Consider the following 12,560-nt stretch of genomic DNA (forward strand, 5'->3'; position numbering starts at 1 on the left):
CCCCAGGGCCTCCTTCCTGCTCCCCAAGTGGGTCACTAGCCCCTGGTGGCTGCATGAAGCAGTTACCGCCCTCTAGTTTTGTGGGGCAGAGGTCTCACCTGGCTCTCATGAGGATTGGATCAGGTGTCCACAGATCTGGGCTACTCCCAGACATTCCCTGGGAGACTGTGTTTCCTGTCCACCTCCTCCTCTCCCAGGCTGCCTGCATACCTGGGCTCCCCCTTCACCGCTGCCGGCACCCGTCCTCTCGTCCCTGGGACCTGTTCTCCTCTGATGACCTCACTGGTCCTCGCATCCCCGGGGCCTCATCTCCCTCTGAGCTTACCTGTTCTCTCTGATGACCTCACTGGTCCTCACATCTCGCCTGACCTCTGCCTCTCATCTGTCCCTTGTCTTGGCTGCAGATGGCTCTCTTGGAGGGCCCGTGAGGCCACGTCGGGCCTACCTGGCTGATCTGGGTGGATCTGCCTGTTTCAGGGTCCCTTGCAGTCTGTCATCTCAAACACATCTGCTGGGTCCTGGGAGATGGAATGGGGGTGTTTGGGATTTCTTCTGCCTGTGACACCACAGACCCTTTTCCTGATGGAGATATGGAGTGCCACCCTCCGGGAGCAGGCTGCCGTGTACACCCCACTTGACAAGGGCCTGTGTGCCTTAAGAAGGGACTCCTGGGTGAGTGAGGATTGGCATGTCCCATGGAGGCTGGTGGCCTGAGAGACCCACCTGGCCTCGTTGAGTCTTGGTTTCATCTCTTGGAGAGCCAGTCCATGTGGTTCGCTGGGCTGGGCTGAGGGGAAGCAAGATGGCCCTGCCCTTGGGCCCGTCTTGCTGCTTCTGTGGCAAGGTAAGCTGCCTTCAAGCCCACTTCTGTTCTCTCCCCTTCGTAGAGACCCCAGACTGTTTTTCTGCAGATGAATTTTGCTCTTTGTGGGCATTTATTTTCCTTTTTAAATAGAAAAACATGCACTGATTTGAAAGAGTGACAAAGAGGGAGAGATTTTTCATGCTCCAGTTCACTCCCCAAATGCCTGCACTAGCCAAGGCTGGACCAGGCCAGGGTGAAGCCAGGTGCCAGAAACTCCATCTGGATCTCCATGTGGGGGACAGGGGCACATGTATGTGGGTTGTCACTGGGTGTGGAGTCAGGATGGCTTGAGCCTGGTGCTATGAGATAGGATGTGAGCACTTGGGGGGCATCTTAGCTGCTGTGCGATGCCCACCCCACTGCAGGGCTTTTACATCATGTAAATTCATTAATCAGTTAACTGATAGGGAACGGATTGCCTGTATTTGACTGTAAGGAGATGTCAAGGGCGGGTCAGGGTCTCTGGTTTTTCATTAGGCACTGGAAGCTGCAGACTCCTCCCTTTTTCGGGGTGAGTGTGGGCTCCCTCTTGCCCCAGCCTTCCTCACTGGCTGCCTTGCCCAGCCTGGCCCTTGGATTGGAGTGTGCCACCCTATGCCATGGGTTCAGCTCCCAATCAGCAAGTCAGGCTGAGGCTGTGAGAGGCTTCCACTGAGACCCAGCTGGTCCTCCTGGCAGCCAGGGTGTCATGGGGTGACCTGGCCTTGCCTGGGCCACTTTCCATCATTGCCGCTGCAGGCAGCCTTGTTCGCGTCTCTGAGCCCCAAAGTGCATGCAAGTGTGGGGTGGTACTCTCCACTCCACACTGTCGACCTTGGGGCCGAGTGGTTTACACTGTGTGCTACAGGTGTGGAGTGGGGTCCCTGGCCCCTGTCCACTCCATGCAGTGGGGCCTGCTTCCCAGATGTGACAGGGAAAATGTCCCCTGGCACTTGTCGGATCTCCTGGCAGCACCCTGGGCTCCTCACTGCCCAGGTGAGGCTCACTGTGCTCAGAACGCAGCCCGTGGCATGCTCTTGGAAGTATGAGCACCTCCTCCAAGTGAGATCGGGCACAACCCCCCCCTTCCTGGGTGGTGTGGAGCTTGGTACCAATTGTTCCAGTGGGGGCCCCGCACAGCCTCTCTGGGCCGGGCCTGTGTCGTGCGGCCTGATTTGGGCCTGAAGAAGATGTGTTACAGCTTCCTGGAGCAGTTGCCAGTGTGGGTGCCCTGCAGGGCCAGAGGGATGCCCTCACAGCCCTTCCCATCCTCAGTCCCCAGGGTCTGGTACTATGTGCCTTCTGCCCTCTCTACTCCCCATCCCTGCAAGCCAGGACACTTGGCCACATGTCTGACCTTTGATTCTGTGTCACACCTAGGTGGCCCTGGTGCAGTGGACCGAAAGTGTGGGCCTGACCCTGGTGGGCCGGGACCAGTCTTCCATGCAGCTGAGGACCCCTGGTGACCAGATCCTGAACTTCACCATTCTGCAGCTCTTCCCGTTCACCTACGAGAGCAAGCGCATGGGCATCATAGTGAGGGTGAGTGGTCCTTGGTGATGCCCAGAAATGCTTGGAGACCCCAGATACCAGGTGTGTCCCTGAAGGTTGGCCAGTCTTCCTTGCCTCTTCCCAGCCTTCTACCATGGTGTCTGTGGCCCAGACTCACACTGGGCGGTAATGCCCCCAGCCAAAAGGAAATTTGCGTGTCAGTTAAGCAGGTCCCAGGTGACCAGGCTGTTCCCATGAGCCCGATTTTGGGGTGAATGTTGTAACAGTGATGAATTGGCCGTTTTTGGTGACATGTCCCTCCTCCTCTGTTGTTCCATTCAGCATCTCTGTGTGTTACTGAGGTAGAGGTCATGTAGTGACAGCTGACAGTCCCGAGGAGTCATGCATTCACTGTGCTGTGCAGCCACCTGGCAGGATTCAGGGCACGGCCGTTGCCCGGGGAGAAGCCCTGCACCCCCAGCAGCCACTCCGCCACCCCTCTGTCCAGCCTACTTCGTGTGTGTCTGCATTCAGCCGCTCTGGCTGTGCCGTGTGAGTGGAAGCCTGCACTGCACTGCCTTCTGGTGCTAGCTTCTTTCTCTCAGCACGTTTTCTTTCATTGTAGGAATTATGTTTTGAATTTTAATGAAACTATTTGAAAAGCGGGTCTGGGGCCAAAGAGGGACAAGAGTGAGAAAGCCCTGCCACTGCTAGTTCATTGCTTAGATGTCCCCATAGCACGGCTGAAGCCAGGAGCTGGGAACGTGATCTGGGTGTCCCACGTGGGTGGCAGCCGAGCAGCTCCTTGAGCCAGCACCTTCTGCCCCTCATGGTGCCCATTTCGTAGGAAGCTGGACTGGAGACCAGGTTGGGATCTGATTAGTACAATAGGAGAGCTGGTATCCCAAACAGCAAGTTAAGCACTGCTCCAAGCGCCTGTTACTAATGTGAGAGAAAGGGATGGTGGCCGACTTCCTTCCACCAAGTCGCTCACCAAATGCCTGCGTCAGCCTGGGCTGGGACCTCAAGCCAGGACCTCAGACCAGGTCTCATACATAGCAGATAGGAATCCCGCTACCTGCCTCCTACGGAGCAGGAGGGAAGAACCAGGGGTTGGAGCCAGGCCTCAAGCCTACTCACTCTGATGGTAGTCGTGGGCATTGCAGCCAGTAGCCTAACTGCCAGGTTCCATGCCTACCACGATGCCATGTGTCAGGATTATCGGCATACCTGTTCTTTTCGTGGCTCACTGGCACCCCCTGGGATATGTGCCTTGTTCAACTTGTCCCTTCATCCGTGGGTTCTTGTTCCTGGGTCGGCCGCTGTGACTAGCGCTGTGGGAGCAGGGGCACATAGCATCTGTGGTTCTGTTTGTAGTTCTTTAGGGATGAGCCATGCTGGGTCCGTCCCCTGCTCCTGGATCCCTCCAGACCACTCACTGCACATGGCTGCACCACTCCATGCCTCCCCCTCCCAGCCCTGCATAACAGCGCCAGCATCCCCGCATCCTGGCCACTGCCTGTTCCTCCCCGCTGGTTTGTAGTTGGCCCCTGGTTAGGAAGTGGCATGTCATTGGGTTTGTGTTTTCATTTCCCCATCACTGACAGTGGTGCGTCCAAGGATTGTTGTGCTCTTTCCTGGGAGGACTGGCTCTCAGAGGACTTTGCCTGGTTTGTAATTGGATTGTCTTTTTTTTTGAGATTTATTAAATTTTTACTGGAAAGACAGATTTACAGAAAGAAGGAGATACAGAGAGAAAGATCTTCCATCCACTGCGTCACTTGCCAAGTGGCCACAGCAGCTGGATGGCCCAGTGAGGCCCAATGGGAACTCACTTTGCAACAGCCTGGCTTGAGTGGTTTGTCTGTCTCACATGCTGACAGGTGCTTTCTGAGTCTGCCCCCTCAACATGGTCCACTCCGGCCTGAACCAGGGCTTCCATGCCACGTCATGAGCCCAGCCTATTGCTAATGGCCAGCAGCTTCAATCCTGGGGGCGGCTGTTTCCCGGGAAATGACAGTCATTATCTCCTCTGGAATCAAGTTTGTTCCAGCCATTGCGTTTTTCAAGTTCAAGAACCGTGGTCTCCACTGAGGTCATTTGAGAGCTGAATCATCACCAGGTTCCTGGGACCAGCCCTCTGAGGAGAAGTAGACAGCACACGCCACCTTCCCATCCAGGCGCCCCTGCATCTCCCCATTGCAAGAACACAGCCATTGTGATTGGTACATGTAGATGATGCGAAAAGATGACAGCTCAGGCTGGAGGCTTCCCTAGCCTGGCTTGGCAGCCATTGCACTGTAGCCCCTGCCATCTGCTCCCATGCGGTCAGGCACAGTAGCTGACAGCCCCTCCTAGCACCACAAGGCAGCCTGTGTACTGCGTGGATCTCTGGCTAGTAAGAGATTAGCTAAGCCAGGGGAACAGCCAGCTTCTTTGGGGGTTTATATGCCTGTCTTTCCAAGGATGCCCGTGTGCTTTTGTTGTGTGTGAAATATTCTGCCGCCTTTCGCCTCCCCCATGTGGATGATGGAGTTGGGCTGGTGGGATAGATCATCGCTTCGTCATTGTTGGTATCAAAGAGGCCTCCACTCAGGTGCCAGGCGCAGGCCACAGTGGGCACGATGTGGCTCCTGAACAACGCAGCACCAACAGCCGACCCAGTGACCTGATAGTGCATTCGGGCCATGAGATGGGAGCAAAGTAAAGTTGGGATGAACTTGGTGGGAGGAAGTGACTCAGAGGAGGAGATAGCGGACCCTGTGTTTACATTGGTGGAGACGGTGGAGCTCGCCTAGACCGGCTGCATGGTGCAGGAAGCTGGCGGGGGCGTTCCTTCCTACCGCCATGGCGTCCCACCAGAGAGGGAAAAGGCCCCCGATGCTTTCCTGTGCAGACCCCACGGTTGTCCTTGGCATGAATCCCAGGCCAGCAGAGTGGGGACTCATTGGAGAGTGAGAGTGCCTGGGAGTGTGTGGGAGGCTGTGGGCACGCTGTTCTCGAGCCTGCCTGGGGCTAGAGGGCACGAGGAAATGACCATGAAGGTGAATGAGAGCCCTCAGTCGCCGTCAGTGTTTGTCTAGGCACTGCTTGGGGCTCCTGGGGTTGCAGAGCGCGGGACCAGGTGCTGCTGGCCCAGCTGTCTCCACGTGCCTCTCTGCTGCCCCCACCTCCTCAAGGAAAAACAGGGGGGAGTGACAAGGCCCTGTTCCGTCCATCTTCAGAGCCTTGGTCGCTCACCCTTGGCATTGTTGGTGTTTGGGACCAGATGGGCACCTGGTATGTAGTGGTGCCACTGTGGAAGGGTTTCCCTGCATCTCTAGCCTCTGCCTAATACATGCCAACGCCAAATCACAAGCTGTGCCAGTTTTAGTGCTGGCTGTCTCCTGGGGGACCAGACCTGCCCCTCTCCCCTCTAGCCTTAAGAATCTGGGCTAAGACTTGGTCTCCGTGTCCAATATCACCGAGGACTGCAGAAGTCAGCTCTGATTCCAGCAGGTGTTGCATCCCTGAGAGTGCTTTGTGAGGGGGTCTGACCCTGGGCTCAATGAGAATTATCTCAGCTACAGCTGGTAGGACTTGTTGGTCTGCCCATTTTACAGATGAGGAAACTGAGGTTAAGAGAAGCAACTCATCCAAGTGCATGCAGCTGGGGCTTGTGCTGGGCCAGGCAGTAGGTGCTGTCGCAGAGACATTACAAAGCCTCAGGGCATCTGGGTGGCCTGGTCTCTAGGTGAGCCCTCAGGTAGCCACGGAGCCCAGAGTTACCCAGGCCTGTGGTTCTCAAAGGACTGTTCTCTGAACAGTGGCTGTTTGCTGGTGTCTGGAGATGTTTCTGGTGGGTGCTTGTGGGTGCTGCTGGTATCCGGAGCGCAGGCCTCAGGCAGGCAAGGGATGGCCCCCAGCACGGAGCTGCAGGTGCATCTGGATGCGGGTGGGGCCAAGGTTCAGCCCTCCGGATTCTGTTGCTCATCCTCCCTGGCTCTGGGTGCCCCACAGGTTGGCGTCGCTGGGGCTCCTGACCCTTAGGTTTAAAATCATCTTACAGCAGAGGGATCCGAAGCAGCTGGGATAAGCATTGTTTTGCAAAAGCACGTGCCAACTCCCCGAGATCCTGCTTTTTCGTCATTTGATAGTTTTCCAAACTAGTGTTTTCTTGGACTCTGTTGTGACCTTTGCCCAGCCCACGATCGTCCCTTGCTTTTTGTCTTTGGCCAAGTGAGAGAGTGTGAGTGCCTGTCAGCCTCGGACACTTGATGCTCAGAGCGGGGGAAGTGCTCCCTGCGGCCTCTCAGTGCCTCCTCTGGCTTCCCTCCCCAGGATGAGTCGACGGGCGAGATTACGTTTTACATGAAGGGGGCGGATGTTGTCATGGCGGGCATCGTGCAATACAATGACTGGCTGGAGGAAGAGGTGAGTGAGACACCGGAGCAGGTCAGGCCTGGTGGCATGGCCTGCAGAGGCCATCCTGGGCCTGGTGGAAGACATGGGGCAGGAAGTATGTGGTTCATGTTCAGTGACCCCGGAGTGCCAATTGGGGGTTCACAAACCCACACACCTCCAAGGGGCTGGGCAGGGGGCACCAAGAAAGGAAGCAGGCTGGGTCTGAGCCTGGCACGGCACCCTGTGCATGCCACACACCCTGACAGGTGTTTGCCAAGGGCATGGGGGAAGCAGCCACTCCTCAATGACTGCTGATGGGAGATTTATGGGGACACATGCTCAGCCTTGCCCTTCCCCCTTCTTCCCCGAACCACAGCTCCTGTTTGAGTGGAGCCTCCTGCAGCTGTTGGGGGATGCCCATCAGCGCCCACGCTTCGGGAAAGGGTGCTTGAGGGGAAAACCCCTTGCCAGTTGGCTGTTCTCCCTGTCCCCTCAGAAGGGATGCAGCCACCTCCTTGTCCAGTTGCTCTCGGAGCTGGGGCCCGGGGGCTCCCCGCTGACCCCAGTCTGTCTCACAGTGTGGCAACATGGCCCGGGAAGGGCTGCGAGTGCTCGTGGTAGCCAAGAAGTCTCTGGCAGAGGAGCAGTACCAGGACTTCGAGGTAAGCTGCCCGCGGCCTGCCCTGCCCACTTCCACAGTCCCAGCCAGCGGCGTCCCCTCACCTGCCGCTCCTCCCTCACCTTCCGAGGGCCTTTCCAAGCCTGCCTGCTTCCCTGCTGTTGCGCAGCGGCTGCACTTGCTGTCATCTGCTTGGAGTGTTCTGCACAGAGGCTGGCGGGCATCTCTCTCCCGTTAGGTCTCAGCTGCGACACCAGCTCCTCCAGGAAGTTTTCCTGGATTGCCTGACACTCCCCTCCTCCCTGCCCCCGTTTCCTTCTATCATCTCATTTAACTTTCTTCGTTGTCTTTACAACTCTTGCTTATATTTATCTTCCTTTCTTTTTTAAAAATTTCATCCTAGGCCTCACCTGTCTGAAATCTGGCTTTTAAAGATTTATTTAGTTTGAAAGGCAGAGTTACAGAGAAATCTCCCTTCCCCAGATGACCTCCATGACCAGAGCTGGGCCTGGTAGAAGCCAGGAACTTGGAACTCCAGCCAGGTCTCCCATATGGACGCAAGGGTCCAGTTACACGGGCCGTCTTCTGCTGCCTTCCCAGGCATATTAGCAGGGGCCTGGATCGGAGGTAGAGCAGCTGGGCCTTGAAGTGGAGCCAGAACTCAGAGGGGATGGTGGGGCCCCAGGCAGGGGTCTCCATGGCACTCTTATAGGAAGAAATCCTTTTGAGGGCCACACCTTCATCCTTCTGGCTTGCATTTCCACCTGCAGGCCTGGGATGGCTCCTGGCAGCTGCTGCACGTTCTGGAAAATGTGGTGCAAATCGCCCCTTGGAGCCCTGATGTCTTTAAGTTGCAGAAAGTGTGGCACTTGGGTTGCAGTGCTGACTTGTTTGCACTGGTGCAGGGCTCTAGGGCCGGAGGGGAGGGTCCTGGTCATCTTTGGGTCTTGGCTAGCATGCAGGGAAGGGGCTGGGGCCCAGGGAGGGGCTTGTGCAGGCCTGACCTTGTTGCCCTGGAGACCTTGGGCGGAGCCTGTCTCCTTGCCATGCTTCTGTTCTTGGTGGAGCCACTTCTGGGGAGCCCTCCTAGCTCCCCACCCTGCCCACCGCCTGCCCTTGTGTTTCAGAGCCTGGGGTGTGAACGTGCCTGTGAATAAGTGGGTGTGGATTTTCTTGCCGATTTTTGCTAACATGCTGGGGGCAGGGAACAGAGAGAAGAAAGGCCAGGGTGAGGGAAACTTGTTGGCTGAAGGTGCCGAAGTGGCTGCTGAATTTTGGCTCTTGGAGTGAGACCTGTGCCCTCCATGGTGGCAGGAAGAGGGTTAGGGACATACAGGAAGCCCATGAGGGTCCTGGAAAGAACAGAGAGCAGGTGGGTATATTGGCTGCAGGGATGGTTGGGGGAGGCCCGGGGCCCTCCTACGGGCTGAGCCCAGATCCTCTTCCTGTCTGGGGAGGAGGCAAGGTGTGCCGTACCCTCTGGGGTTCTACCTGCGCCCCTCCTTAGCCCTGACTCGTCGCCCTGTGCCCAGGCCCGCTATGTGCAAGCCAAGCTGAGTGTGCACGACCGCTCGCTCAAGGTGGCCACGGTGATCGAAAGCCTGGAGATGGAGATGGAGCTGCTGTGCTTGACCGGGGTGGAGGACCAGCTGCAAGCCGACGTGCGGCCCACCCTGGAGACCCTGAGGAATGCTGGCATCAAGGTAGGCATCGCTTGTTAGTTTGGGCCACCATGCAGTACGAGCTCCACACCGCGCCATCGCCACCCTCATGGTAGAGCAGCAGTCAGAGGAGCCCGACAGGGCCACCTGGCCTATCTAGGAGGCACTACACCCCATCCTGCATGGACCATGCTAGGTCCAACACCAGCAGCCCCCCAAAAGCACACCGGTCCTGGGCCTCCCAGTTGAGCTGAGTTCTGTTCTCACAGTAACTGCAAGCTTTGCACACCACCCCGAATGCCTTTTGGGCACCACTGCTGTGGGCCACGAGGGAACTCCTGCAGCAGCCAGGAGGGGGCGACCTAACACCAGGCAGCCTCAAGAAACGCAGAGAAGTGTTGGCTGGGGCTCCTGCCAAGGCCTGGGCCCGCCCCTGGCACGGGCATCCAGCCCTTCAGGAAGTCCCTGGAGCTGGGTGTGGCCATGCCTCTCTGATGCCCCTCTCTGTTCAGCCTTCAGGACTCGTCCCTGCTGGGAACTGTGGGAACAGAACAGTTAATGAAAGGAGAACTGAGGCGCCTGCACAGAGCGTGTGGGAAAGTAGAATTAAAGCTGTTTATTTTGATGTAAGATGTCTTGAAGTCTGCACAGAGCTTTTCCATCATGAGCATTCTCTGCAGACTCCGATCTGGGGCCTGGCCAGGACAGGGTGGGCTGTGTGGCTTTGGGCACGTCCCCTGTCTTCTCTGGGCCCGTGGCAGAGACATGACCTGGCTCAGGGCATGTGGGCCCTGGCACTGCTCCTGTCACACCTCGTGGGCAGAGTTAACCCTAGGAGCAGCTGTCATGAGCATGCGGTCATGTAGAGAGGCTGTGATGTCACTGTCATGTTTTCCCATGGGATGCTGCGTGACCCCTCCATCCCTGGGCGTCCTCTTCTTTCAGACTGTTGGCTGCTGTGAGAGGAATCCCTAGGAGGAGGGTTATGAACCCCCCCAGGTCAGAGCTTGATCAGGGCTGCTTCTCAAAGTGTCGCAGCATCATAGCCGGCCACCAGCAGTGGCTTCTAGGGGTCCCCGAATCCCAGGACCTGCCGTGTTTTCTGAGGGGTCGGGAAGACCCTGTGAATCCTAGGAGGTGACTGGAACACGTCAGGCTCACCCCCATGTTCTTGGGGACACAGCAGCCAATGCAGGCAACAGCCCCACCTCTAAAACTTAACGCACAGGGCCTCTTGGGTTTCAGGTTTGGATGCTGACCGGGGACAAGCTGGAGACTGCCACATGCACAGCAAAGAACGCCCACCTGGTGACCAGAAACCAGGACATTCATGTCTTCCGGCTGGTAAAGCCACCTACGCACGGGCCCGTGTCTACCCTGGAGCCTCGTCGCCTTCAGGGACCCCCAGAGCTGGGAGGAGGCGGCACACAGCACCTGGGGTGGGACAGATGGAGGTCCGCGTTAGTTTGGGCGGGATCATGTGGTGAGGCTGGCGCAGGCATGTTCTGGGGTGGTTGGGAGCTCCTGGCTTGGGCCCTGGGCCAGTGCTGTTCTCTCACTGTTTCGGAGCGTCATGGTCCCTTTGAGAACTACTGCCCCCTGGCCCTCGTAGGTCACTTCTTGCATGGGAAGCAGTACACAAGACTTTCCGCAGCCAAGGCCCTGGAGATGAAGGAAATTGCAGCCTGTCTGGCTCCCTTTTGGAAGGAGGGGGATTGGGCGGCTAGTGAGAAACTGGCTGCTCTAGTGGCAAGCTCTTTATTTTAAGATTTATTAACTTTTAATTGAAAGACAGTTACAAAGGGAAGGAGAGAGAGAGATCGAGCTCCCACGTGTTAGTTCACGCCCAGACAGCTGCAATGGCCAGAGCTGGGCCAGGCGGAAGCCAGCAGCTGGGACGCTCTTCTGTCTCCCACATAGCTGCAGGGAACCAAGCACTTGGGCCATCTTTGCTGTGTTCCCAGATGCATTGGCAGGGAGCTGGATCCCAAGTGGAATAGCCAGGACATGAACAGGCACCCGTATGGGAGGCTGGTGCCATAGGTGGAGACTTAGCCTGCTATACCATGGCATCCTCATGGCAAGCTCTTGACAAAGCAGTGCAATAAAGTGCTCAAATGTAGAATACAGTCCCCTCCCCGTGCAACTTGCAGTGGGAAGATCTGCACCCAGCACTCAGCACACGGTGGCCTGTGCTTGTCAGTCCCGCGGGGCTTGTGGGCTGATGGCTGGCGTCCAGGTCCCCCCGTTGCTCAGGATCATCACAGCTGGGGCCAGGGCAGGGCCTTTGGCTGGGTGGCCACTGACATCACACTGGAGAGCCTCTGTTTACTATGCCGTCGTCTCGTCACTTCCCCTTCCAGGTGACCAACCGAGGCGAAGCCCACCTGGAGCTGAATGCCTTCCGCCGGAAGCATGACTGTGCCCTGGTCATCTCTGGGGACTCCCTGGAGGTGCGTGCAGGGCCTCATGGGAGCCTCACATGGCCGTTGGATATCAGACTGGGCTGAGCTGGGGAGGGACTGTGGCTGACCCGCCACCCCTCCCCAGGTTTGCCTCAAGTACTATGAGTATGAGTTCATGGAGCTTGCCTGCCAGTGCCCGGCCGTGGTCTGCTGCCGCTGCGCCCCCACCCAGAAAGCCCAGATTGTGCGGCTGCTGCAGGAACGCACCGGAAAGCTCACCTGTGCCGTAGGTAAGTGGTCCCAAGCGGCAGGTGAGTGAGTGCCCGGGCCCTTGCTGCTGGCCCTCCCCGCAGGGACCTGGGGTTCCTTATGAAAGTGTAATTAGTGTTGGCCGCCCATCCTATCGTGAAATCCCCCAGGTGGGCTGTCTCGGGTCATTTTTCGTTCCCACAGATTTTAGCTGCTTCTGTTTTTAGTGTTTCCCTTTGAGAGAGCAAGTAAGCAGGGGTGAGGGTCCCCTAGCAGCGTCACACCTAACATGCCCACCTGGCATTGGGGCACAGTGACCCTTGGAGAGTGGCCTCTGGTGCTCGGCAGCCCTACCTGGGCATTTTGGGCTAGGGGACAGGCCCTCGGCAGGTGCCCAGCCAGAGCAGGGTCTGGGGACCGCTGTGCCCTGGGACATGTGGCACAGCCACCTCTCTTCTCTGCTGGCCCGCAGGTGACGGGGGCAATGACGTCAGCATGATCCAGGAGTCCGACTGCGGTGTGGGCGTGGAAGGCAAGGTGAGCTCCTCCCCTCTGCCTGCTCAGCCCCGCCCACCACGGGCCTGTCCCCCACCCACCCAGCCTCGGGATGCGGGCAGCTTCCAGAGGAGAATAACCACGTGCATCAAGGTCGCCTGTCACTTGGTGTCAGGGCCCATCCCAAGGTTGCTCACAGGCAGACGATGCTGATTTGCTTGCCAGAACCCGTTTCTTGTGACTGTCTTCTTGGAGCACAGCAAGTGCACTTGGAGCATCTTGGTGGTGGTTGCCTGGGTCGGTGGAAGCTTGGGGATGTTGGACACGCTGATGTTGGGGTGTGGGAGAACATGGCCTGGCTTCTTCCTTCCTCAGACACAGTGGGAGGTGCAGTTGCTGTTCATGTATTTGAA

The 12,560-nt window shown here is 57.6% G+C and overlaps 1 protein-coding gene across 3 annotated transcripts in view; it reads left to right on the top strand.

Moving 5' to 3' along the window:
* ATP9A (ATPase phospholipid transporting 9A (putative)) overlaps nt 1–12,560 on the top strand; it is a 95,177-nt gene that overhangs the window by 66,625 nt on the left and 15,992 nt on the right. For all 3 annotated transcript variants that reach the window (XM_040981299.1, XM_040981298.1, XM_040981300.1), the window contains 8 exons: nt 2,225–2,386; nt 6,656–6,748; nt 7,297–7,380; nt 8,870–9,040; nt 10,244–10,342; nt 11,362–11,451; nt 11,549–11,693; nt 12,125–12,189. In XM_040981299.1, coding sequence (XP_040837233.1) covers nt 2,225–2,386; nt 6,656–6,748; nt 7,297–7,380; nt 8,870–9,040; nt 10,244–10,342; nt 11,362–11,451; nt 11,549–11,693; nt 12,125–12,189 — 909 coding nt within the window. The remainder of the gene's footprint in view (nt 1–2,224; nt 2,387–6,655; nt 6,749–7,296; nt 7,381–8,869; nt 9,041–10,243; nt 10,343–11,361; nt 11,452–11,548; nt 11,694–12,124; nt 12,190–12,560) is intronic.

This window comes from Ochotona curzoniae, unplaced genomic scaffold, assembly GCF_017591425.1.
Source record: "Ochotona curzoniae isolate NIBS_2020 unplaced genomic scaffold, NIBS_Ocur_1.0 contig_3520, whole genome shotgun sequence".
NCBI lineage: Eukaryota > Metazoa > Chordata > Mammalia > Lagomorpha > Ochotonidae > Ochotona > Ochotona curzoniae.